Here is a 25179-nt window from a genome sequence, read left to right as displayed (position 1 = left end):
TTGGGCAAGGGCAGGGGACGTGAGAAAAGTCATGAGATTGGGGATTTGCTAAGCAGGTAAGTTACTAGGGTCACTGATGTTGAGGACTAGAGCAATGATACTGGAGTACCTGATTGGGCCTTGTTTTAAAGATTCGTCTATAGACACTCAGATGGGACCTCCCAGTGGAAAAGGCCAGGGCTGACCCACATCCCCATTCCTTCAAAACATCAGCTCCACCTCTAGAACCATGCCCCACCTTACCACCAAATGCGTATGCTCAGCTTTGTGATTTCCCTCAAGAAAATACCCAAAGCCAGGTTTTGTACAAAAATATACATTTTTATTCCATAGTTATATAATAATAATTTCCATAATAATATCTTTAACACTGCCTTGGGATTTCAAACATCATGTTCTTGCATTCATGATCTTTGCCAGGACCTTCACAAACATACCAGGTGAGGAATTGGGGTTCACAAAAGGAAAAACCACATGTCCAAGTTTCAGAATCTAAAGAAATACCGTTACTCACAGAAAATAAAATTAAAGCATCAATAACTTAAATAAGATTAACATTACTTAAGGCATCGTGTTTCATACCAATAAACAAAGTTCATATACTAGTGTTAGGGTTTGTGGAGGGAGAGCTAGTGGCAGATAAGTTAGCTACAGGTTCTGGGGTGGTGAAGTTAGCGTTCACGGGTGCTGCAGTGCCTAGACTAGTCGGGTTCCGGTTCCCTTCAGTTTTCTGGTCCATTTTGGCAACGTAGTCCTCAACCCACTTCTGCAGGGGGTCAGCACAGATCTCTTTGTTCAGTACGGTGGTGAAGCTGTGGAGAGAGAGGACCCGGTTAGATGGAGTGGCTCTGCTGTTTCAGCCATTCTGCATCGAGGGGCTGCCAAGGTGGCTAGGGGAGGAGGGCAGGTGGTCGGAGCAACTCCAGAGAAAGCCGCTCCTCTGGATTTCCCAGGGGAAGCCGTGGGACCTCAGGCTAATGAAACAGGGATGGTCTGAGTGAGCGGTCTCACAATAGAGAGTGATGTTAGGGGTCACTGTTTCCCTCCTTCCTATTGGGAACCACTGGACATTGGATCAGAGAGTGTAACTCTCCAAGATGACCCTTTGCTTCCTGAGAAAGAGCTCTGGACCAGAGAGAGAAGATATGCTCAACTTACATCACAGCTTCTTTGGGACACTTGCTGCTGGTGACTCTCCTATAGCTCATCAGCCTTTTCATGGGGATCTTCCTGCTGGTGAGTGTATAGCAGCAGGTGACTGGGGAATTAACTGCATCTGAAAAATAAACCACATGGAAAAGGCATTTTTAGGATGGGCTAGGTACTTCTGACCTTAGAGCAGAAAAGAGTTATGAGGAGAAGGAAAGGGGAACCACTAAATCCCAATACTTCTGCCTATATATCAGAGCTGGAATATGATCTTTGACATGTTGACTCGGTTTTCTGTGCTGCAAAATGGGTATGCAATACTGGTAATGGAGAGAAGAAAGGGAAGGTAATGTAATGGTCTAATAATTCAAAATTATCAGGACTAAAAAAATAATAATAATACCTGGAGGCCTTAGCAATGGGCTTGGTGGGCTCCAAAATTCTATGCCTGGCTATGAGCTTCCCTGATATCCACTACCTCTGCAGAACCTCTGTCTATGGAAGTTGGGCTGGATGAAGCACAGACCAGGTGGGGAAATATCCACTTTGATCACCCAGGACTACTGACAGCAGCTGAGGCAGTAACTTCCCAGGGGCATGTTTCCAGAGCTAGAGTCCTGGAAGGAGCTGGAGTTGGTCCAGAGCTGGGAATCTAGCCCAGGCTCTGCCCAGCAGCAGCTGTGTGATTGGGGTCACTCCTAGCCTTCTCCGAGTTGCCTGATCTTAGAAAAGCAGCTGCTAAGGTGAGGCAAGGGGGTACCCCTTGGGATGTGCTGGGCATAATGACCCAGAGATGGGGTGATATGTTTCAGGGTGGAGGGGCAGGGTCTTACCTGGCTGAGCAAGCACGTGGGTGCTGAAGGCGGCTACTGTGAGCATCAGGCACAGAAGAGCTGCGGAGACCTTCATGGTGGAGGATGAGAGAGAGAGAGAGAGAGCTCGAGCTTCAGCCTGGGAGTTGGAGGTTTCTGAGTTGTTCTCAGCTCTCTGCTCTTTGGATGGCTCTGTCTCTGCCTTTTATGGAGAGTCAAGAGGGTGGAGCCAGCCAGGAGGCTTGGCCCAGGGCAGCTTATTCTCAATGAATGATGCAGTGGAATCTTGAATCTGCTGAGCAAGAACAATACCCTGGGAGATTTCCAGGAAGTGGAAGAGGGACACTTGTGGGTTAGAACTTGGCACTTTTTCCATCTGCTGAGACCAAAGGAAGCGAGGACAGGAGGGGCAGCGGACAGTAAAGGGGACTAACCACAGACATGAACCAAGTGGGTTATTCTTAACGATTCTGCTTCCTCTGAAGAAAAAGGAAGAAAGTAGGGAAACAGAGATGACCAGGGAGATGAGAGGCCTGTCCCTTCTTAGCCCTGGCCTACCTTCAGGCCACAGTCCAAGAGGTCTTCGAGCCAGGAAATTGCCCAAAAGCCTTGGTGGGCACCTCAACAGTGCTATTAAACAAATTCATTTGCTTTTTAAAATGCAGGGTGCAGGCATAAAAGATGCCTAATAGAACTGTAGGGTGCCATCAACATGGAACTGAATCCTAAGGGTTGTGAGATTTCAGACTTGGCAGAAGCCATATAAATCAGGTCGTGCTGCAGAAATTATTTCCATGTCATAATCATACGGTGCTTACACCATGTCAGGAATATCCCAAGCCCTGAACAAAGTCTTTAAATTCTCCCGTGACTGCAAGCAGGTCCTATTAATTCCCATTTTATCACTCAGGCAACTGAGTCCCAGAAGGGTTATCTTTGCAGCCTGCCCAAGGTCCCCAGGCAGCTCAGCCCCAGGGGCTGTGCTGTCGTCAGAGCGGCACACTTCTGGAAGGAAACATGCTCAGGTTGTCCAACTGGCTGCAGGACCGTGTATCTGGCTCCCCTCTCTGTGCTCAGCCTCTTCCAAATCAGCAGACAGCTAATGGGCAGTTTGAGGAGCATCCCTTTTGTGGTTAAGTCACTATGAGCAAGGAGCCTGTGGTTCATGTGGCAGGCAACCGTGGGCCAGAAGGGCACACATCCTGACTTGGTGGCTGTTCTCCCAGCTTCTTTCTGGGTTTCCAGGGAGCATGCATGAGCAGAGGCACCTTATTTCGGGAACTGGAATGCACGGCTTCACTCTGCAGTTCTGCTCGGATTTCCTCAGAAAACATGCCCTCCATAGTAATAAAAATGGAAAAAGCTGAGAATTCTTTTCAGACACTCCCTCTTACGCAAACATGTCAGGATTGCTTGAGGCACGTCAAGTGGCCCTGCCAAGCTCACAACTCAGGACTCTTGACTCCCCCCCAGTCTCCTGCCTGGTTGTGACCTTGCCCCATGCATCAGGACAGACCTAGGGCTCTTTCTCCATCAGGGGTCACGGAGACAATGTCTGTGAATGCACGGCATGGCACTTCTTGGAAGAAAACATGTGCCAGTCATGGTATATGTTATACAAATGACAGCGTCTGCTTGGTAGTAAGTAGTCAGTAATGGCATTTTGGGGTGTCTACCAGGAGCCAGGCCCCATGCCAGAGGGCTTCCCGGCACTGTCTGGTTCATCCTCCAACAACCCCACATTCCCTCAGCTGAAACTGAGGCTCAGGGACCTGTCCGGGGTCTCACAGGTAAGAGCATGTGGGGCCGAGACGCCCACCCAGGACACTCTGACTCTGGAATCCCTGCTCCTGGACACTAGGGTTAGTGTCTCATGACAGAGAATCTTAGAGAATCTAAGGGCAGGGAGCATTCTAGACTCTTGGGTGGAATTGCAGAAAGGCAGAAGAAGGAAGAGAGAACAGATCAACTTGTTCACTACTTTGCTGGCACCTCACCCAGAGTCTTAATTCCATTTCGCCCGAGTCTTGCTAGTTACCCTTTTCCTCTCTGGCTCCTGTTGAACCCCTTGACTCCACCCTTCCCGCCCCGCAGCTGGCTCACTTCTTTCCCTGTGGCTCATTCTCTTCTTGTCAAATGAATAAAGCACTTCCAGGACTTGATACGGTCATTTCTTCCCAGACCTTGTCTCACCTGAGCTTCCAAGAAGTTTACCCCCATGTGGATAGAATGAGGGTCAGTGTGGGCTTTTCTGTGAATGTGTCCCCGTGGAATCCGGTCACTCCTTGGTCTTTCTCTAGGTTAACCAGTTGCAAGATGCCAAGACCTTGAAGCTACTCTTCCCTGGTTCTGGCAGGTCACTCTCACCCATGGAATTTTAGACCCAAAGGACCTAAAGTGATTGTCCAGCATGCAGCTGTCCTTCTGTAAGTGGAAGCCATAGTCCCAGAGTGGGAGGCCCATGGGTCTGGGCGGGGTGGGGGGGTGTCCCAGAGAGAAGCTCTGGGCCTTGCTGAGTATTTGGGCAGCCTTTGGAAGAGTGGAAGGGGGGTCTCCACTCCAGGGAGGGGTTCGTGGTCATTGGAAAGTGAACGGGGCCAACGCAAGACTCAGACAGTCACCACTCAGAAGGTGAAAGGGTGTGACTCATCAAAGAAAGGGATAGTCTGTTTTCCTTCCACTTCTGTCAGGAGGAGATGCCCTCCGCAGGGACACGGAGGGAGAGAAGAGTGGAAATCCCCATTCTGAGGCAGTTTTGGAAGTTCCCAAGGAGGAGGAGAGTGCTGCTGGGCTGCGGCCTGCATTCCAGATGCTGGGCCTGGAGCCAGGAAGCCCGGGCACGTGCTCCGGGCTGTGCTGAGGAGACATCTCAGAGAAAGCCTGGGCTGGGCTCCTGCTGGGGGGGCCCCCTGAGGGAAATGCATGGAGGGGTGGTGTGGGGGTGTGAGGACCCTGGCTTGGATGTTCTATAGAATTCCCAGTTCCCCCGGGGACCCGTCCCCAACAGCACATAGATGAGGAATGGAAAAGTTCCTGTCTCGATGAATAATCTTCCCTTCCTTCCTCCCAGGGGACTGACCCCACGCTAGGATCATCTGCCGGTACCTTGGTCATGGCTGTGGGCTCCCACTCAGGGTCAGGGTGAAGGAAAGAGGAAGTGAGAGTGAGCTTTCTAGAAAGATGAGAAACCAGCGCCCAGGGGCCCCTTCTTTCTTACCTCCGCCCACCCTGGAGCACGGGGTCCCCTGGCCTGTGCTGGCCGATGTCCCTCCCCCGGCCGTCCAGTGAGATGCACTGTCAGCTCTGCCCCCGGCCTGCCTCCCTCCAGCCTCGCCCTTCTGCTCTCCCCCAGGTGAGCTCTTGGGGTAGCTCCGTGATGCTTCTCCTTTCAAGGACCAAGATCCGTCATGATTCTTTGACAGAGTGCCGGACAGGAACTGGACCTGAGAAGTGGTCTCTCTATCTCCCTGATGGGGACCCTGAGGTCAAGGACAGGCCCAAGTGACAGAGAAGACTAGTCGCAGGGTCTGTGCATCACTGGGCTCTCCGGGGAGTGCCTTGTCACCTGCACCGCACATCTCCTGAGCATATTCTCCACCCACTCGGCGTCCACCGGCCCAGGGGACCAGGGAGGGGATGGCGTGTGTGGCGGGATTGAGGCAGCCACAGAGCTAACTCTCCGACAGAGGCGGCTCCGCCAGTGCCCATGGGAAGCAGGACTGAGCTTCTGAACAGACCTGAGCAGTGCCCACCCCAAGCTTCCAGCCTCCAGGCCCAACCAGTGAGCTGTCCCTCTGGCCTAGACTGGAGTCCCTGCTCTTGATGAGGCTTCAAGAAGTATCTGCAGTTGCCTTCCACATTTCTAGGATGGAGAAAGGTCCCAAACTCTGGGCTTCCCCTAGATTAGATTTGCTGAGTTACAGTCTGTATTTTTTTTTTTATATATAAAACTTTGTTTTTCCCCCTGAGATCTCCTCCTCTCTCAGATGATTGTCAGCCTGTCAGGGGGACTTTCAGGGATAGAGCCTAGGGTCTAGGAAGTAAGGGCCGTGCTGGCTGGGAGGGCGGCATTAACAGGAATAAGGTACAGGCAGACAAGAAGAAAGAAATAGGTGGGGTGGGAAGTGGGGGAAAAGCAGAGGTAGCCCAGAATAGTGGATAGAACCCCAGGTGATGGCAAGAGCTCCAAAGCCAGAGGCCTGGCTCTAGCTCTGGCTAGCTGTGTGGCTTTGAGCAAGTCCCTTGACCTCTCTGGGCCTCTTTTGTGAAAGGTGATTAGTAAATAGCTGTCATGAGACTTGTATGAAGAAATAAACCAAGAGTGCTTTGTAAGCGGCATGCAAAGAGCTGGGTCAGTCTAAGGAATGTCCGGTAGTCTCGGGGACATCTTCCAGGCAAGTGGCCTTGCCCAGGCGGTCAGTGTGTACACTCCTGATGCCCAGTGCCAGCTTCTATTCTCACTGGTCTCTCTGAAGGTGAGTTGCCATGTCTATTATAGAGAGTACAGTCAGGTTCCAGCATTCCAAGCTCTCAATCACCTCTGCTCTGTCTGTCTGTGGACAGAAAGTCTTTGGGGATTGACAGGAAGCTGAAGGTCAGGTAGGCACAGTGGCCCACACCTGTAATCCCGGCGGCTCGGGAGGCTGAGGCAGGAGGATCACATGTTCAAAGTCAGCCTCAGCAACTTAGCGAGGCCCTTGGGAATTTAGCAAGACCTTGTTTAATATTTTAAAATATTAAAAATGGGCTGGGGGTATGGCTCAGTGGTTAAGTACCCCACGTTCAATTTCTTGTACAAAAAAAAAAAAAAGAGTCAAAGATCAGAGACAGCAACCCCAGAATCACGCCAGGCCTCACACAGCAGTCAGTACCCATGGAAGTCCTACGTCTAGAGCACTCTGTGCTTCACCCCACCCCGGCACCTGACACAGCCCTATCTCTCAGGAGCACCTTCTCCACACTTAGCTGCTTGAATCCATTCTGAATCTCAACACATTTTCCCCAATGTCCGCATGGTAGGATGATTTAACACCCGACAGGGAAACTAGGAGAGAAGCAAGACTTTAAGTTTCCCGAGTTCTTCTCTTATTCAGTTTGGGGAAGAGAGAGTGGTAGAGCTGGGGGCGAGCGGGGGTGAGGGCCCCCCTAGCAGAGAGAGTGATTTTAAGAGCCCACACACATCCTTCTTGGGGGGAGAATGTGTTTTCCTCTCCTGGTTGCAAAACATTGCGTGCTAAGAAATGGGAAGTTCGAGCCGCCCTAGAAGGCTGCTGCATTGTTCCGAGCTTGAGCTGGCTGCGGGTGGAGCCCCACTTTGCCAAGCAGTGGCTCCATTCAAAGCCTCCTCCTGCCTTACTGTAAACTAGAGTCTGCCGGCAGGATCTGAGTGAATGAAAATGCAAATGATATTTGCCCCAGGAGGGTCATGGGAAATGCTTCGACAAAGCTCACACATCTCTTTCGATTTCAGATAATCCAACCTCGCAACTTGTTTATTATTAAATAAAAAATCCAGCCAGGGTAAGAGGAGAGCAACCTGGTATCCTTGGAGCCCTTCTCCTGGGGAAGGAACCGTAGTCCTGTGGGTGTTGGGCACATGGGAGGGCACAGACTTTTGCCTGCTTAGTTCACTCCTGTACCCCAACATTAATGCCCAGTGTTAGGAGCTCCACAAATATGAGAGAATTAGGGAAAAACCAGAGCTGGAAGACATCGTAGAGATCCCAGAGTGGAATCGCCTGCTCTGTTCCTTGTGAAAAGTGGGAAATGAAGTTGCCCAGGATTATAGTTGGTGTCGGTGTTGGTGTTGGGGTGCAGGCAAGCTGTGTAGGTCTGAGTTATGTGTGTGTGTGTGTGTGTGTGTTGGGAAAGAGCCTAGTGACCCAGGAGTCTGCTGACACAGATCTCCACATTTTCCAGCAAGACTGCCAGGTTCTTCTGCTTCCTGGGTGTTGACCTTGGACGTCACTCAACTTCAGTGAGTCTGTCCTTTCATCTTGACATCTCTGTGTCTCTTCCCTTCCCCTCTTCCTTCTTCCTTTTCCTTTTTCAACCAAGATGGAATGAGCCCCTGTGACAGATGGAAAACTTGGACCCAAGAGGGTCTTGGGGAAGCAGTTTGGTGGGAAGTGGTGGGACAGGACCGTGTCTTCCCTTAGTTTGCATATGCATTTGAGGCGGCTCTTGGTGGGGAGTCCATGGAGAATCCACCCTTGGGTGCTATCACAGTGGGTGCCGGCACCAAGCTCATCAGCAGCAGGGAAGGCTGATCAATCCTCCAAAGTTCCTCCCACTCCCAGATCTGGGCCCCTACCATGAATCCACATCCCATTTCACCCAGACAGCCAAACCACACAGCAAATATCCATCTTTTCATTTCCTCCCTTCCTTTCATACCTCACGGGTCCATAAGATCTGTCCACTCCACTTTGGAAGTGTCTTGCATTCATTTTTTCTTCCCCATCCCCAAAGACCCTGCCTTAATCTGAGTTCAGTTTTTTTTTTGTTTTTTTTTTTTTTTTTTTGGTGGTGCTGGGGATTGAACCCAGGGCCTTGTGCCTGCCAGGCAAGCCCTCTACCAATTGAACTATATGCCCAACTCCCAATCGGAGTTCTATTGAAACCATTCAACAAAATGCCTTGCCAAGAGAATTTGTAGCACCAAGTCCATCCTTTCAAGTGGGAACAGATTCATCTACCCCAAACCACCAATGTGACCTGCTTACGTGGGCAGCTCTCCAGATCTACCTCCATGGAGCCCGATCCTGAGTTAAGAGGTCCTCAGCAAGAGGCCCCATCTGGGCCCAGGGAACCTTCTAGACCACATCTCGCCCGCCAGCCACACCTTCCAAATGCCTTATGGTGTAGGGACACCAATTTGTTCACCTTTCCTAGAATGGGCCCTTGCTCCACGGTTTTCCTTGCTTGGAAAGGCAGCTGGACCTTTTCTAAGAAGTCTTTCCAGACGCCTTTGGACATAGGAAATCTTGTGTGTTTCCTTAACACAGGATGCTATCTTTCTTGACAGCACTTGATTGCACCTTGGGTGTTAAAGTTTGTGTGTGTGTGTGTGTGTGTGTGTGTGTGTGTGTGTTCTCCATCACCACAATCCCTACACCTGTGCCAGGGCCTGGCATCCATTCATTCATTCACTATTCATTTCTTCATTCATTAAATGCACAGTGACTAACTGCCTCGCCTATACTGGTCATGAGGTCTGCACCAGGCACGGGTTCACTGAATGAATGAATGAATGAAGAGTTTCAGGATGATTGGATCTCAGCTAAATAAAATCTGAAAATAGTCTCTGGGCTTTGTCTAGGCATTGACCCAGTAGCCTCCTCCCTCCCACTCAATCACTGTGTGACCTTGGCTAAGTGGTTGGCCCTCTCGGGCCCTCAAATGCAGAAGGGAATGATACACTTCAGAATCTCTTCATAACGCCTTTCTTTCACCCCTTCCCACTTCCCCAACAGCTGCAAAGGAAATCTCCCTTCTGGACATTCCCCATTGGATGGGACAAGAGGCTTTGTGCCCAGGGCACGTATTTAGCATCATTTCACTTCGTATTCTTAAAAATCCTGTGAGGCGAACAGGACGGGGATTATGGTGACGTTGGAGAGGGGTCAAAGGACCTCAAAGTCTGCAGTGCAAGATTGTGGTGGAACCAAAGTTGGAAAGCAGGTCTCCTATGTCCACCGCCAACACAGTGTGGACTCCAATACTGGTCTGCCAGGCACTTTGTGGAAAAGTGGGTCTAGATTCCAGATCAGGAGCCCTGTGCTGACCGCAGAGGGATCTGAGTTCACATCTCCACCCAAACCACATCATTCGGATGCCCACTTCTCGCATGTGTTTTGCAATGTAAATTCTTTTTTTTTTTTAATTTTTATCTTCCCTGTGCCAAACACCAAGATCCTCATTCTCTTTTTTTGGTCATTTGCTTCAGTTGCTCATTTTTTCTTAAAGTTATTTTTTTTTCTAGTTCCCCATTTTCCTTTCTCTCAGTTCATTTTAATCCTCTTGGTAACATCAGATATTCCATTTTGAAGGATGACACAGATATCTTTCCAGGGTGATGTTAGTTCCTGGGTTTTCTAGGAAAAAAAAAAATCAGAAAATCCTTCTTCCTCCGATCCCTACTCCCTCCCTCCCACCCACCCGTTACTTGTATCTTGCAAAACAAGCAGATATCCCGTCTTGCTGGGGTTGCTGAGTTCTTTAGGTTCTTAGTGGGTAAATCCCCTCACTCTTTTTTTTTTTTGTGGCTTATTCCCTGGAGATTAGGGTTGCTAACCATCCACCAGCATGTGCAGCTATTGGGTAAGAGGGTCAGTGTGAGCACTGCATGATATTGGCATCCAAACCTTGTTTTGCAGATTGAGCATTCTAAAGCACAGAGAAAGCACTAGCGTGACCAACATCATACAGCAAATTCGGGACCTGGGCTTGAGCTGGAATGGTGGTCACTGATTCCTTTTCTGGGAAGGGGTCTTCCTTCTGTTACAAGATTCTTGGTGCCCATCAGGGGATCTTGGTAAGTGATTTGCAAAATCTCCAGGCACGCTCTGGATAAATCTCTTGCAGTAACTCTTACTTCATAGGTTTAGTTCTTAAAGCAGTTGCCTGGTAGGGGTCATACCTCAGAGTCCCGTGGTAGTGCAAAACTCTTCAAAGACACGATTTCAGCCATCGGAAATGTTGATAAGGGAAACCGAGGTATGGACATATTGATTGTTGGCTAACATGTCTGTCCCAAAGCTGCAGGGACACCTGTTTGTGCTCAAAAAAACTCTACAGGCATCAACCCGTTGCCAAAGAAGAGCCACCACCAAGTCACCTTTCCCACCGTAACCATTAAAACATCCCTTGCCATTCCTTAGAGGCATGTTGCATTTTATAGTTGATCAAGCTCATTTGCATATAGGCTCTCATTTCTGGTATGTATAGCCGTCTGCTCTAACAGGCACTCTATTTTCCCATTTTGAGAATCTAAGGTTCACAGAAGTTCAACACCTTGTCCACAGCCCCACTGATGGAAAATACTAGCAATAAATCTCCAAGTCAGGGGCATTTGTGCCTTCCCACTCTCACACACCAACTCATCATAATTACATTTTTCTGCAAAAATGCATCTTCAGTAGCTTGGCTCCTTTAGATCCTGACAGCAATCTTGTGACATTGAGCTTATTTTTCAGAAGAGGAGATTGAGGTTCTCTTTGTGTAGCCAGTAAGTGGCTGAATTGGACTACAACATCAGGCCATCTTCTTCCACTATTCCTTGCTTTGTCTCCTGGGCCCAGACCCTTGGGTCCCTGGAAAAATCCCCAGCTATGTCCCAGGAAGCCCTGTAGGCAGATGGCCAAGGCCTGAAGAGCAGTACAGACCCTGCTTCCGGTCCAGAGCTCTCTCCCCAGAGACTTCTCCCACGGGAGGAGGTGTCTTCTACTTTCTCTTGAAGGAAGCCAAGACTAGAAGTGATAACCAGGGTGGGCTGGTCCTCACCCATGTCCTGAGAGGTCTTAGAGGAAGACTGCATTCATTTGCTGTTTCTTTCATCTACTTGTTCATCCACCCAGCTACTAATGGTTTTTTATCAAGGATATATTCTGTAAAAAGTATTTTTCTAGCAGCTTGGAATGCTAGGTTGATAAAACATGGTTTATGACATTCAAGAGCTCAACTTTGTTTCAGCTGATAGAATGGAAAATGGTCAAGTCATCCTGGACTCATGCATTTACCTTATGTCCCAAGTCCAACTCCTCCTTCCAATCCGCAGCTCTCTTCCTTAGGTTCTGAAGACTCTTTTCCAGGATACTGCAAGGCCTCCAGGTGGACTTGCTGTGAATCCTTCAGTGGCTCCCCTCTGTCTTCAACATGCCCACCTGGAACTCCATCATGGCTTAGCTCCCACCTCCTGCTCCAGCCCCCCCCCCCCCTTTCTCCAGGGATCCTGGCTACAGATAGGCAAAGCTGATTTTTCAGGGACCCTATTCCCCTCCACCCAAAGGTACACTTCTGGATATCTATACAAACTTTTTTCCTTTTCCTCCAGATCTTCTCCCTCTTTGCTACAGACATCGACTCATTCCACAGAACCCAGCTCAGAGGCCTTTTCCTTCTTGGGGCCAAGGTTGGAAAAAATGCCTTTGAGATGATTAACTTTGTGTGTCAGCTTGAGTGACCTAAGAGATGCTCAGATGGACAGACATGATTTCTGAGTGTGTCTCTGAGGGTGGTTCCAGAAGAAATTAGCATTTAAACTCATAGACTGGATAAAGAAGTTCACCCTCCCCGATGTGTATGGGCAACATGTAATTAATTCACCACAGGCCTAAAGGGGAAGCACCAATTTGTGTCTCTCTGGCAGAGCTGGAATAGCCATCTTCTCCTATTCTCAGACCCTGCTCTCCTGATTTTTCAAGTCTTTGAGCTCAGACTGAGACACCCCTGGGTCCGCTGGTTCTCAGGACTTTGGACTGGGACTAGAACCACACCACCAACTTGCCTGACCATCCAGCTTGCAGACAGCAGATCATGTTCAGCCTCTATCCACTCCAGCCAATCTCTCACAATCAATTCTTTCAGTAAATCTATAAATAACCTATTGTTTCTGTTTCTCTGAAAAACCCCATGAATACACCCTGCTGCATCTTGGCAGTATTCACGTTAACTCCAAACAAGGGTCAATGCATTTATTATATGGTAATTGCTAGTCTGGCTTACCTCTCTAATTCATCTGCGGGCTCCTGAATCCCACTGCCTAGATGCCACCGAGGCGTGACAGTGTTTAATAATGTTCTGTTAAAGGAGAAATTGTATTTAGAAAACTATCCCCACTGCTCCAAAGCAGACTGAAAAAAAAACAATGCAGCCAACTTGGCCCACCCTCGTGGACATCTGGGGCTCAGGAGGAAGGAATGTGCCTGGTTTCCTGGAGGACAAAGGGGCCCTTGAGTCCCACAGAGTCTGCAGAATGCAGGAGCAGCATTAGTCACTGCAACTGGGAAAGTCCACGCGCCTTCCTGTGGCGATTGCTTTTGTATTGGCAGCTGGGCAGGTCTCCAAGGGAAAATAAGAAGCCACGTGGCCTTTCTACCTCGTTCCCCAGTGTTTCTTTTCTGCTTCACCGAGTCAGGGGTCCATCCCAGAATCTTTCTGCTCTCCTTACTCAGGGGTAAACTAACCAAGTTGGAGCTTGGGGATCTAGAGGGGTGCCCCCCCTTCCCGACAGGTGCCTTGCTGGATCCAGGAACTGAGATCCACTCCCCACCCGCCAACTTCTCAGTCTCTTGGGATCTGCGGAGAACCCTTGGAGTCCCCAACCAGCTCCTCCTTGCTATTGCGCCAGAGATTCATTCTCACTGCAGAAAGTGCAGGAGGGCTGGACAGTTATCCTCAGACCTACCATTTCCAAGAACCGATGATACGTAGGATATTTTTCCTGGACACTTGTATATTAATTCATCAAAGTAATTAGGAACCTAGTATGAGCCAGACCGGGGCTACATTAACCCCATATTAATAGGCAAGGTTCTCCCCGTGGCTCGGGAGGCGGAGGCAGGAGGATTGCAAATTCAAACGCAGCCCCAGCAACTTAGCAAGGTCCTAAGCAACTCAGTGAAACTCTGTCTCTAAATAAATAGAATACAAAAAAGGAGCTGGGGATATGGCTCAGTGGTTACATGCCCCTGGGTTCAATACCCTGTACACACACACACACACACACACACACACACACACACACAAAAGGCAAGGTTCTTAATGTGCTAAAACTCACTTTGTATTTTCCCAATAGCCCTATAAGCTAAAAGATACTACCTGCCTCCTTTTGTGGATGAGAATACCAAGGTCAAGGGAGATGAAGTGACTTGCTTAAGGCCAGGCCATAGGTGCAGTCAGAGCTGAAATGATCATCTATGACATCTGACTTCGTTCCTATGGTCTTTCTAGGCTGCAGTTTTCCCAAAGGCTCAGAGGCCTCCACCTGCCTCCAGCCAGCCCAGGTCTCACCTGAACCACAAGCCAGACCTGGTCAGCTAGTCGGTAACCAACAGAGATGGGGCTGATGACCTTACTTTCCCTTTCTCCTACCTCCAGACTCGGTGCTGGATAGAGCTGCTGCTCAGCACTATTTACCCTTTCAGTCCTTGTTTTCTTTTTAAACATAATTGCTTCCTGAAAGAATGACAAAGGAAAGAAGGGGGTCTTCCCCCTATGGATGCATAATAAAGTTGAAATTTGATAGGATATTAAGAAACTCTGTGACTTACACCCCTCACCCCTGAGCCAGTAACAGGGTCTTGTAGTGAGACGTCTTTCAGCTAACACACATCTCAATTTTAGCCTTCTAACTTTGTGATTCTTAACAGGCCTTTACACACCTCTTATATACCTAGGGGTTTTCTTTAAAATTACTTTTTTTTTTTTTTGCTTAAATTCATTCGAAAAGGAAACATTTTATAACTACTGTAAACTTGAAATCAACATTGCTTCTGTAAACACAATCAAAACAAACTTTGTTTTTCAGTTCGAACTTGAGGCAGCTGTCTGCCTGTATACTGAGTCTCAAGCTTTCTCATTGAACAGAGAGAGAGAGAGAGAGAGAGAGAGAGAGAGAGAGAGAGAGAGAGAGAGAGATTGGCAAGTATAAGCTCTGAGATTTTCTTCTTGATAGAATCACAAACATTAAAAGATAATTGGCAAGTGGATGTCTTTTCTCTGTAGAGCTACATTGCTGTCTAAGGGCCTGGTCTGGGATAACAATAACCTGGGTATTGTCACCTTACACATTTAGCACCATGGGGTACTTATAGGGCGACTCTTACCCAGTGTGGTACGAATGTCCTGCCACCTGATCTACAGAGGATGCTTGCATTGCACTGGTGGCCTTGCTAGCATGAGTGGTCCAGGAAGAGTTCAGGGAAAAGCAAGTCGGAGGCTGGGTGTCCTTAGAGGGCCAACGTGACCAAAAGCAGAAATGGGGAAGCCTCAGCAAAGATCCTGCTCACTCCTGGCTGTGGATCCTGGCAGAGCCTGGGGGTGGTAAAAGGGAATTCTCCCTTCTCCAAAGACCCTAGTGCAATTGTTGGAGAACTGCAGCCCCACGGAAGGCCCACAGCATAGCTGGGCAGAGGTACTTGGGTAGATCTGGGGACATGCTTTGGTCCTGGAGGACTTCCTCTTATTAGGGCAGGGCAGCTACTATTTGCTGCCCATTTCACAAAACAGAATGGAAACTTCTTAGAAAAACCGCATGAGATGTGCTGATGGTGGGCACAGGTGGGAAATGGAGGGCACTCAGCAGCAAGTGGAGCACGGGCCTGGGCCTGGGAGGAAGAGGAGCGGCCGGCACACACTGTGGGACCCCACTTGGCAGGCCCAGAGGCAGGGGTGTGGTAAGCATGACTGTTTGAAACCTCACGGTTTCTCCATGGAGGCCAACTTCAGCAGATGAGGGAGAGGAAACTTGGCATGGCTGGAGGCTGCACAGCTAGGGGGAGAGAGAGAACCAGGAGGTGTCCTGGAGCCTCTGACTCTAGGTGTCCCTGTGGTCCTGTCCTCCCTCTGATAAGCAGATTAGGTGTGGCTGCTGTCTCTAACACAGCCTGAGTTCTCTCTCTGACCCCTTGTCCCAAACTCCTACTCTGCACATACTCATGAGTGAAGTCACTAATTTCCCCCTTTTTAAGGGTGTAGAAACAGACTACAGAGGTGAGGTTCCTACATGGAGGTCACTTCAGCCTCCCTCCTATGATAGCCAGTGTCCAGATCAACTGGAGCCCCTGGGCTGCATCCCTCCAGCGACCATGCAGGGTGGGGGAAATTCCCTGGGATTTCCCAGATGACTGGAGACTGGATGGGCCCAGACTGGGAGGAGGATGGGAGAGGTCGACTAACCTCCCTCTGGCCACTGGACAGCTCCAGTCAGGCCAGAAAGAGGCCAGAGCACGACCTACCTTCGGCACTGAGTTCAGTTCTGATCATGAGAATCCTTCTGGAGATTCCTTCTCTGTCCTTGGGGGCAGGCATCCTAGCTGGGACTTTCCTATTGTCAGGGTCTGGGAGGAAATTCCAGACTCTGTGGGGGAGAGCGGCCCTAGGAACCCAGGGTCCTCTACCACAGAGCTACATCCCCAGCCCTTTTATTTTTTATGTTGAAACGGTCTTGCTAAGTTGGCCAGGCTGGGCTCCTCAAACCCCTGTCTCAAACCCCTCCACAGCTGGGATCATAGTTGTGTCACACCGTGTTTGGCTCCAGACTCCATCTTCAAGCCTCACGGAAAACGGGACTGAGGGGCAGGTGGGAGAGGACTGTGCAGAGTCCTAAGTCTTGCTGGGGCACATTCTTACTCCTGCTTCTTCTGCACCTAGTGAGGAGAGGGCAGCAGGTCAGCCCTAGGGTACCCCAGCTCCTGTCCTGGATGCCCATCTCCCTTCCTCCTGCTGGGCTCCTCCTGCACCATCTCTGGGTCAGCTTTAGATGGGGCCTTTGCACCTGAGCCAAATACCCCCAGGCCTCCTGCTGGCAGGTCTTCCCTAGCAGCCATGATGCTCAGGAAGGTTCTGGGCGTTGGCCTGCCTGGGAAGCTTTTCCAACTCTGCTTCCAGTTGATTTCAGCAACAGCAGCAGCAGTAGTACACCAGCATGACCATTGGTGCCTCCATTTATCAGAGTCTTGCAGTACGCAGGCTCTGTGCTAAGCGATTTAAGTGCATCATCTTGCCTAAGCCTCAACCTGAAAACTGCATTACCACTTGGTGCTTCAAGGTCCTTAAGACGACATGGGGGCTCTCCGGAATAAGACCTCACCCTAGAATCAGATGTCTCCACAAGTGTGAAGAGGCCTTTGTCTTGAGATGAAGGAGTTTTGTGAAGGCATCTTCCCTGGGATCCATATCCTTGGGACCAGGGGTTGGGATGAGCAGGAGCTTCATGGGCTGGGGCTCCGTATCCCTGTGCTGGGACCAGCCTGTCTCCTGTGGAGCAGTGAGTGGGGTGTCAGGTGCTGGGATAAGATGGAGCCAGGTCAGGTGAGGAATGGGCTCTTCTTCTCATCCTGATGTCTGCAACCCAGTCCTACTGTGTGTGAGTACCTGCCTTGTCTGTAGCTGTCTGTTCAAGAGCAGCCTCCAGAGCCTAATGCCCGGGAATGGAACCCCAGCTCTGTCACTTGTTACTTTGTATACATTTGGCCAAGTTACTTAGCCTTGAAGGGCCTCTGTTTTGACATCTACAAAATACACTAACAATAGCCCTAGGGTTGCTGTGAGGATCCAATAAGTTAAATAAACACCTGTCATGCTCTTAGAATAACACCAGCAGAGATCCACACGTGTTCATTTCTACTGCTGTCATCCCATCTGTCACCTGGCTCCGAGGTGTGCATCCTTAAGAATATTGAGTCTCTGGATGCATCTGGCCCTGCCTTGTCCCCTCTTGACCTCCCTGGCCCATGCTTATCTCCTGCAGAGATAAGGATGCATAGGCAAGGATAAGTTTGTAAAAAAATGACCTGAAACCAGACACCCTGCTGCACTGGTCCCAGGACCTTCCCCGGGAAGCCCCCGTGTTCTGCCTCCTTCTAGCAGCTTCACTGAGCGTTCAGGAGATGGAGCCCAGGAGTCCTGACTGTAAACAGAGTGGGGACTGTCCCACAGCTACAGCTGTGGGTGCACATTACTACAGCTCTCAACTTAAAATAGGGCTGTAAGAACGTAAGCACCAGCACCCGAAAATCACAGAGCCCTGTGTGTGTGTGTGTGTGTGTGTGTGTGTGTGTGTGTGTGTGGTTGGTGGGGGGAGGGGGAGACTGATAGGAGCAAAGCTGCACTGTTAGAAAGTGGCAGAGGGGACCCTACACCTGCAACCTGCTAGACTTATGGTGACTGACAGTGTACCCCCTGCTAAGCGTGTGTTACTAAGCAGGAGGTGGCTCCATCTGCCTGGGAAGCAGAGGGAGGGAGCAGGAAGTTAGGGAGCCTGGGAAGCATGCCCAGAACCCTAAGCCCTGGGAACCAGGTGGGTTGTTCCTGGGGAAGTCCAGGGGAGGGCATTGTTCCAGCCAGCTGACCCTGTGTGAGTAACTGCACAGTTGTGAGAGAGTGTGCAGAAATACTCTCAGCACCAATCATATGCAAGGGTCCTTCCAGATGGGAGTTTTCCATCCAACAGGTAAGAAAGGGTGAGTAGGTACTCAGCCCCCTGTGCTCGGCACTTGGGTAGGAGATGCAAAGGCCTTCTGGGAAGAAATGAACACACTTAATTTTTCTTTTTTGTCTTTCTTTTTTTAAAAAAAATATTTATTTTTTAGTTATAGGTGGACACAGTATCTTTATTTTATTTGTATGTGGTGCTGAGGATCGAACCCAGTGCCTCACGCATGCTAGGCGAGCGCTCTACCTCCGAGCCACAACCCCAGCCCTTCTTTTTTGTCTTTCTGATGCCTGCAAAAATACATTTTGCAGACTAGAAAACTGAAGCTTATTCAGAAAATGTGTTTATTGTTGTTATTAGTCAAGTTTACATAGCTATAGAAGCTAGATCCAGTTAGAATTACCTGAAAAATCTAGAGTAGGGGTGTGTGTGTGTGTGTGTGTGTGTGTGTGTGTTGAGAATGAAAAATGACAGAAAAAATATCACCCATACTTATCTTCTGGGACAGGATATAACTAGAGTATAAACACAGGTAGAAAGGATGTCAGTCCTCTGTGTTTTCTGCCCAGGAAAGTTGATGTCCACTTGCTGTGGTCAATACAGAGAGAAGATGGTACCCGCCAGGAACGCATGCCAACCTCAGTGGAAGGGAAGGTCACATATAGTAAACCAAAGACCTCTCTTCCCTTGAGCCCTTTCTGCAGTCTAAAATCAGCCATGACAGGACCCAGACCCAGGCATTGCTATTCTCAAAGCTTCCCAGAGTGCCGGTGCACCAGTAAGACTTCTAGACATGGTTTGAACTCATCTAAACTATGAAGATCTGAGCAGTAGGAGACAGTTGACCCCCACCCCCGCCCAAAAAAAGGGATTAGATGGAATGCGTTCCAATTCAGTGTTCAATTAGTGAATGTCTAAAAGAATACTCAGAACTGTGTTGGACCCTTGAAGGAGGATGAAATATTAGGTAGTGAATAAAGAGAAGAAAAACAATTGAGATGCCAGAGGTTTGGGTGGAGAAGAACAGAAGGGAGTGGGACTCAAGGCATGGACTTATGTGTCGCATTAGGCAGGAGGCATTTTATACAGGACGGTTCACATCACCCCTGAAATACCCATGATCAGTGTGTACTACTATTGCTCTCATTTTATAGGTGAAGAACCCCCAAAACTCAGGGAGGCTGCATAACTTGCTCGTGGAAATAATACTAGCAGGGGAAGGATGGGAGCCTGGATATGGGACTGACTGCAGCGCCCACAGATCTCCCCTCTGCCACTCTTCCTCCATGGCATTCCTTTAACCAGGGCCCTATACACACAGCCCAGTTGGTATGAAGACCTCCAAACCACACAAGCATCAGTAGTAATTATTTCAGCATCATCGCTACTGGATGTTGAGATTTGAAGAGTGGAAAGAATTAGGACACGTCATTCAGAATAGAAGCTGGTCAACGAGGTGCACAGCTCCCTGCCTCGGGCTAGAATTGTCACCAACCAGCCTCAGAAACGTGGCTTCCGCTGGAATCCTAAATATTCCGTGTTTTCTTCTTCTGATTCTGCAGTGCAACTTCCAGGGCAGCCTCCAATTCGCTGCTACCATCTGTTCGTCCACTTTCCCTTCTTCGGAGCAGCTTGGTCTGGCCTGGTTTACTTAGTGCCAGATGCCTGAGGCGACTTCAAATGAGGTCACAGGGAGTAAATGTGACTTCAGATCAGATCACTGGGTCTGTGGGGCACGACTTCTTCAGACTGAGGATGCAGGCATTCAGGGAAGAGTTGAGAGTTTGGAACTCCTGGGTCTACAGGGTTGATTACTGTATCTCCTGGCATCTTAGAGCTAGCTCATCCTTGATGATTTGAGTTGGGTCCCACAAACTTTGGAGAACTGAGAGCCACTCAGTAGAGCCCTTTCTTTTCTGCCTTCACTCATCCGTTTGGAGATGGTTTTACTGAGAGCATGTCATGCCCTTGGTGATGAAGGAATAAGGCAGAGTTCCTGCTGTGAAGAGTTCAGTTTCTGTGGGTCTCCAAACTCTCCACCATTTTCCAACACTTACAATGGCCACCCTGAGATTCTGTCTTGCAGACAGGATCCAAGACAAAGAGTGAAAACCTCGGTATTCATTTTTCAGGACCTCGGTTCTGCCTTTTCTGTGCAAGACCAGTTTTCCTTGGGAGTTCGTCCTTACCTTTTGAGCCAGGATGACCGCAGGGTGCTGTCACAACCTCTGCTCACCAGAAACACTCAAGGCGTTGGGCTGGGGCAGATGGGCATCAAGAGTGGCCGACTGGCCTTCATCAGCTGAAGTGGGACTTTGAATATTCACATTTGGCTTCAGCCTGGGCGAGAGGACACTTTCTCCAAGTCCAGAATATGAATGACAACAGATTTCTGTGCCAGCATGGAAGGCTGTCTGGGGAATATGTGGTCCACGGTCTGTTCTGATTATTTAATGCTGTGATTTTAGAGCTGGGTAGAGACTGCCCCTCATCCAATCCCTGTCCTCTTGCCACCAGAGCTGTCTAAAGCCTCAGGCATTTCTGGAGAAAATGACTCACTGTCATGACCTTTCACCCATCACCAAGAGAGACAATGAGCCACAGACAGAGGTGGTTGAAGGGGAAAATTGAGACTGATTTTTCCCCATAACACTTGCTCTTTATCTCCAGTTTCCAGAACAGCTAGGAATGGTGCGAAGGTAAGGAGACACACTCTCTTGGTGGGCTGTGAGGGTGAGCGTGCATGTACATGTGTGTACATGTGTGTTGGGTGGAGAGAGAGCTACCAGGCCACATGCCCCCAGAATCCTGTAGGAGGCAGAGAAACATGGGGGCTAGTTCTTTGGATTGGCAGGTGTCTGCTCTCCAGTATCAGGTGGTGGAGATCAATTCAAAGACCCACACACACTTTCCCATTCCCTGAGTCTGTACACTGCTATTTACTTTCACTTAACCTCCAGCCCCACCCTGCCCCCAAGGCCTGGTCTCTGATGGCACAGACAGGCAAGATGATGGATATGAGACTAAAGGTAAATCATCTTTGCAGTTTGCTGTTTGGGTAGAAGACACACTTGGTGTGCATGCAGGCTTTGTGAATTCCATGTCAATTAGCATATCAAAGTGCTCTGAGTTGGAGATCCTGCTCCCCAAATTTCCCTCTGCAAGACAGCAGAGAGTCCCCACAGCCATCTGTAAGGGGGATGTGGTTAGTTTTCAATTTTCCTGGGCACAAGAAGGAATGGCAAGGAGTTTGGCATGAGGATAATACAAGATAGAAAAAAAAAAAAAAACATTGCTATTCGTATGTGTGTTTTAGTACAACTCTCTGCACTACACAAATGCATTTCTGGCCCGTGTCTTTATTCCTTTCATGTAACTACAGTTTTTCAGAATTGCCTGCAGCTTTTTTTTTTTTTTAATGTAGATTGTTGGGCTCTACACACCAAGATCTTTTTCCATCTATACTTTTGGTTAGAGAAGGCAAACTTTAGACCACATTGTGCAGCCACAGTTTCTATGGTGGAACAAGATGAAGGCTGGTTTTTCTTGTCTATGTCCAGCACGGATCAATGGAGGAAAGAGTTCTTCACACTAGGCTATTCTGGGACCCATCTTCCCCTATCTTCAGTTCTATTATTCCCTATGACCACAAAGTCCATTCCAGGGTCTGCTGTGTCCATCTGCAAGATGGGAATGGGGTGGGATGTAGAGACACCCCTGCTCCTGACTGCTGCATCCTGGGGACTGTGTCACTTCTATTCCTATTTCTTGGCAAAAAACTGCTTCGTGGGCCTGGGCCTGGGTCTGGGAGATGAACTCTGTGTCCAGGAGGAAAGGGTAACTTGTTGCACAAATATGCATTGATGTTTTTGTACATTATTGTATGCATTTGGAATTGCAACTATGCCTTCATGTCAAGCATCCTAACTCCAACAAAGTTGGCTTGGAGCCCACTGTATTCAGAAATTCCTACCCGTGGGAACCTGGGCAGGTAACAGTGAGTGGGTGCTAATCGACTCTCAGATCATGCAAATCCGTCTGCTTGTTCCACAGGCAAATAGCCCCTGGCATCCTCCTGATTTGAGAGGTTGGTTCGTTTTTGCAGCCACAGCTTCCTCATTTGCAGTTCAGGCCCACAATTCTGCATCCCAAGGAAGAAAAGACCAACAGTTAAGAAGGCTTGCTCCATTTCTCTGGGACTCAGGTTCTTCATCTATAAAAATGGGGATGTGAGCACATTCCACCATTGAAGCTAGTGGAAGGGACTATCGCTCTGGCTGCCACATCGTAGGTGTGCAAAAAAAATTGCCAAAAAGTCTTGAGCAGAAGATTGGGCTTTTAAGATTCCAGGAGCGTGATGGGATCCACAGTCCAGGGACAGAGTAGATCCTGGCTACTCAAAGTGTGGCCTGAGGACTCACTCGCAGCTTTGATGTTACTTGGTGCTTATACAGAATCTCTGCTCCCGCTGCAGACCCACGGGATCCAAATCCACCACTTAACAAGACCCACAGGTGATGCTACCAACTGAACCAGCTCTGCGAACTAAAGTTTGAGGTTTCCTATACAGAAGCCACCTCTAACCTCTCCAGCCCAAGTCCTTCCATTTAAAGATGTCATTGAGGACCCCGGATGAGGGTGGGGTCGGCAGAACTGGCTGGAAAGAGAGCTGATGATCACTGTATTGGGAAGGTGTCGTTTCTGTATCCCAACAGACCTCTCTTCTGTCTGTCCTTGTCTTTGTTAAATCCTCTCTTGGAAGCTCTTCCTCTCTACTCTCCCTCATTCAGGGGCTTGATCCACATCCTGCTGTGACTTGCTCTTTCATCTTTCTCCGAAAATTAAAAAAAAAAATGTCTTTTCTTGGCATTTTCAAGGTGGAAGGATGTTCAAGGAATGGACACGGCCTCCCAGCAGCTGGATGTGGGCAGAGTGGTAGAGCTTTTAAAGCTGAAGTGGTCATTCCAGGGGGTCAAGAGCCGATTGCAGCTCTAAGTAGGTTGTTTTGGGGGTGCAGGTTGCCATGGTGATAGGGGAACTGAAAACAGATTGAATAAGATGTTAAAATAGTCGGTGGGGGGGAACCACAATAGATATTCCTTGAATTGTGGGTGCTGAAGTCATAGCCTGCCTCACAGGGCTGGAAGACAGCAATAAGTCAGCAATTACTGTAAAAAAAAATGTACTTAGGATCTCTCCTCCCTCTCCCTCCCACTCTGTCTCTTTCATTGTCTAAATCGTGTAACAAAATAAAAACAATAAGCAAACAAAATAACATCCTTTTATTTGTACAGTGTGCATCACACTATTTAGAGTTTTGTTTACTTAGCACACACCGCCAAGCGTATTAGTTGAGGATATATGAATTACCCCAAACTGGGCCAGGTACAGGGATTATAACGCCGAAGAAAGCAGAGATAGGCATCTCTTCTATGGGATTTACACGGGAGTGAGTTTGGCTACTGATTCTTGAGCACTTACTATGTGCCAGTCAACCTGCTGAACCCACAAGCTCCCAGAGAATCCTCATAACATTTCCCCTGAGATTGGCATCTTTATCTCCTTTACCCAGATGGGGTTGACAGAGGGCGCAAAGCCCAAAACTTAGGTAACTTGCTGAGGACACCTTGTGTGATCAGGCAAGAACCCAGGTTCTTGGCTCTGAGAGGCTCGGGCCTCGTGAGCCGTCCATACTTGGCCCTTAGCCTTCACATACTCCGACAATGACCGTGGGGCCTAGCTTTGCAGGCTGAGTCGAGTTTTGAGGCAGAGAAGAGCGTTCCAGGAAACGGAGCTTGAGTAAGCCATGATGAGAAGGCAGAGTATTCCTTGGGGAAGGAATCATTTCTGGAATTAGGAGCTGAGGATCAAAGGGGCGCCTGCCTCTGGAAATGACAGGCCTTGCTTATCCTGGCTCAGGCAGGGCCTGCAGGGGGTCCAGTCGGGGTAGAAGGAGGACGGAAAGTGATACTCAGGCCAGATGCCAAGGGCCCTTGAATGCCCCTCTATGGAGTTAGTCCTTTCACTTTTAGGCAACAGAGAATCATCCTCACGGGCAAGTGCGGAGAGGCCAGACATTGGTAACCTAAAAGGTGCCCACAGGGAGGTGGTGTAGATATTTGGCACCATTCAGTAGAGATGGGGAATAGTCCCCAAAGACAAAAACAGTGGATCAGGAAGCTGTCACGGTGGCCACACCCCGCCTCCCCATCCACAGGATCTGGAGTGAATCGTTGCTTCCTCTGTGTATTTCATGTGTGTCCCAGTCCTTGGGGGAACTGTGGAAATGCAGATTCTGATTCTGTAGGTCTGGGATGGACCTTGGATCCTGCATTTTTGCCCGGTCCCTGGTGAGGCAATGCTGCTTCTCCGGGGACCACGTCATGGGTAGCCCAATGCAGAGAACAATGACAACATGCACAGAGCACCCATGTCAGCCGGCCATGCTGCTGAATCCTCCGTGTGCCCCCTTCGGTTCTTTTAAGAGCCAGTTAGGATTGCCATCCCTGTTTTACTGATAAAGAAATGAGATTTCAGCACACTCTGGTAACTTGCTCGAAGCGTCATTGACATTTTAGCTCAGTCCCTCTGAATCTTTTATACCAGGCAGAAGAGAGAAAACGCAGTCAGAGTCGAGGAACTTCTCATTCCATTTCAGATCCCTGCTGCAGAAACCCTGTTGCGGAATATTAACCACGAGAAAGAGTCAATCGTGACTCGTGTCCAGAAAGGAAGGAAGAGGCCGTTTGTTTTCTCTTTTTATCCTGTGACTTGGGGGGAAGGGTGCCTTTAAGGAACAGGCTTGCATGATGGTGACTGGAGAGAGGGAGGCTAGGACATTGGTGAAGCAAAAGACTTCAGATGCCCAGGTCTTGTTCTTGGTGCATGGGGTGGAGGCAGGGAGGGAGCAGCATCCATGAGCCAGGACGGGTGGCAGAGCCATTCGCTTCTCTGGGCACACTCTGTGGCTTGGAATGAGGGATGGCAAGCAGCCCAGGAACGTCTCATTTCCACTGCTGGGGATTTTGGGATGCAGGGAGAGATCCAGGGGTGTTATGTAAT

General features: G+C 49.1%; 1 protein-coding gene across 1 annotated transcript; it reads right to left on the bottom strand.

Annotated features, from left to right (window-relative positions):
* Positions 1 to 344: 344 nt before the first annotated feature.
* On the bottom strand, positions 345 to 2116 carry LOC113199005 (C-C motif chemokine 2-like). The gene is made up of 3 exons (XM_026411891.1): positions 1983 to 2116; positions 1159 to 1276; positions 345 to 812 (listed from the first exon to the last, which is right to left on the bottom strand). Exons 1-3 carry the CDS (start codon positions 2056 to 2058, stop codon positions 596 to 598), a joined length of 411 nt encoding a protein of 136 aa, XP_026267676.1. The 5' UTR covers positions 2059 to 2116; the 3' UTR covers positions 345 to 595.
* Positions 2117 to 25179: the final 23063 nt, after the last annotated feature.

Source organism: Urocitellus parryii, chromosome 7 (assembly GCF_045843805.1).
Source record: "Urocitellus parryii isolate mUroPar1 chromosome 7, mUroPar1.hap1, whole genome shotgun sequence".
Taxonomy (NCBI): domain Eukaryota; kingdom Metazoa; phylum Chordata; class Mammalia; order Rodentia; family Sciuridae; genus Urocitellus; species Urocitellus parryii.
The sequence above is the reverse complement of the archived record's forward strand: the minus strand, read 5'-3'. Positions and strand labels throughout refer to the sequence as shown.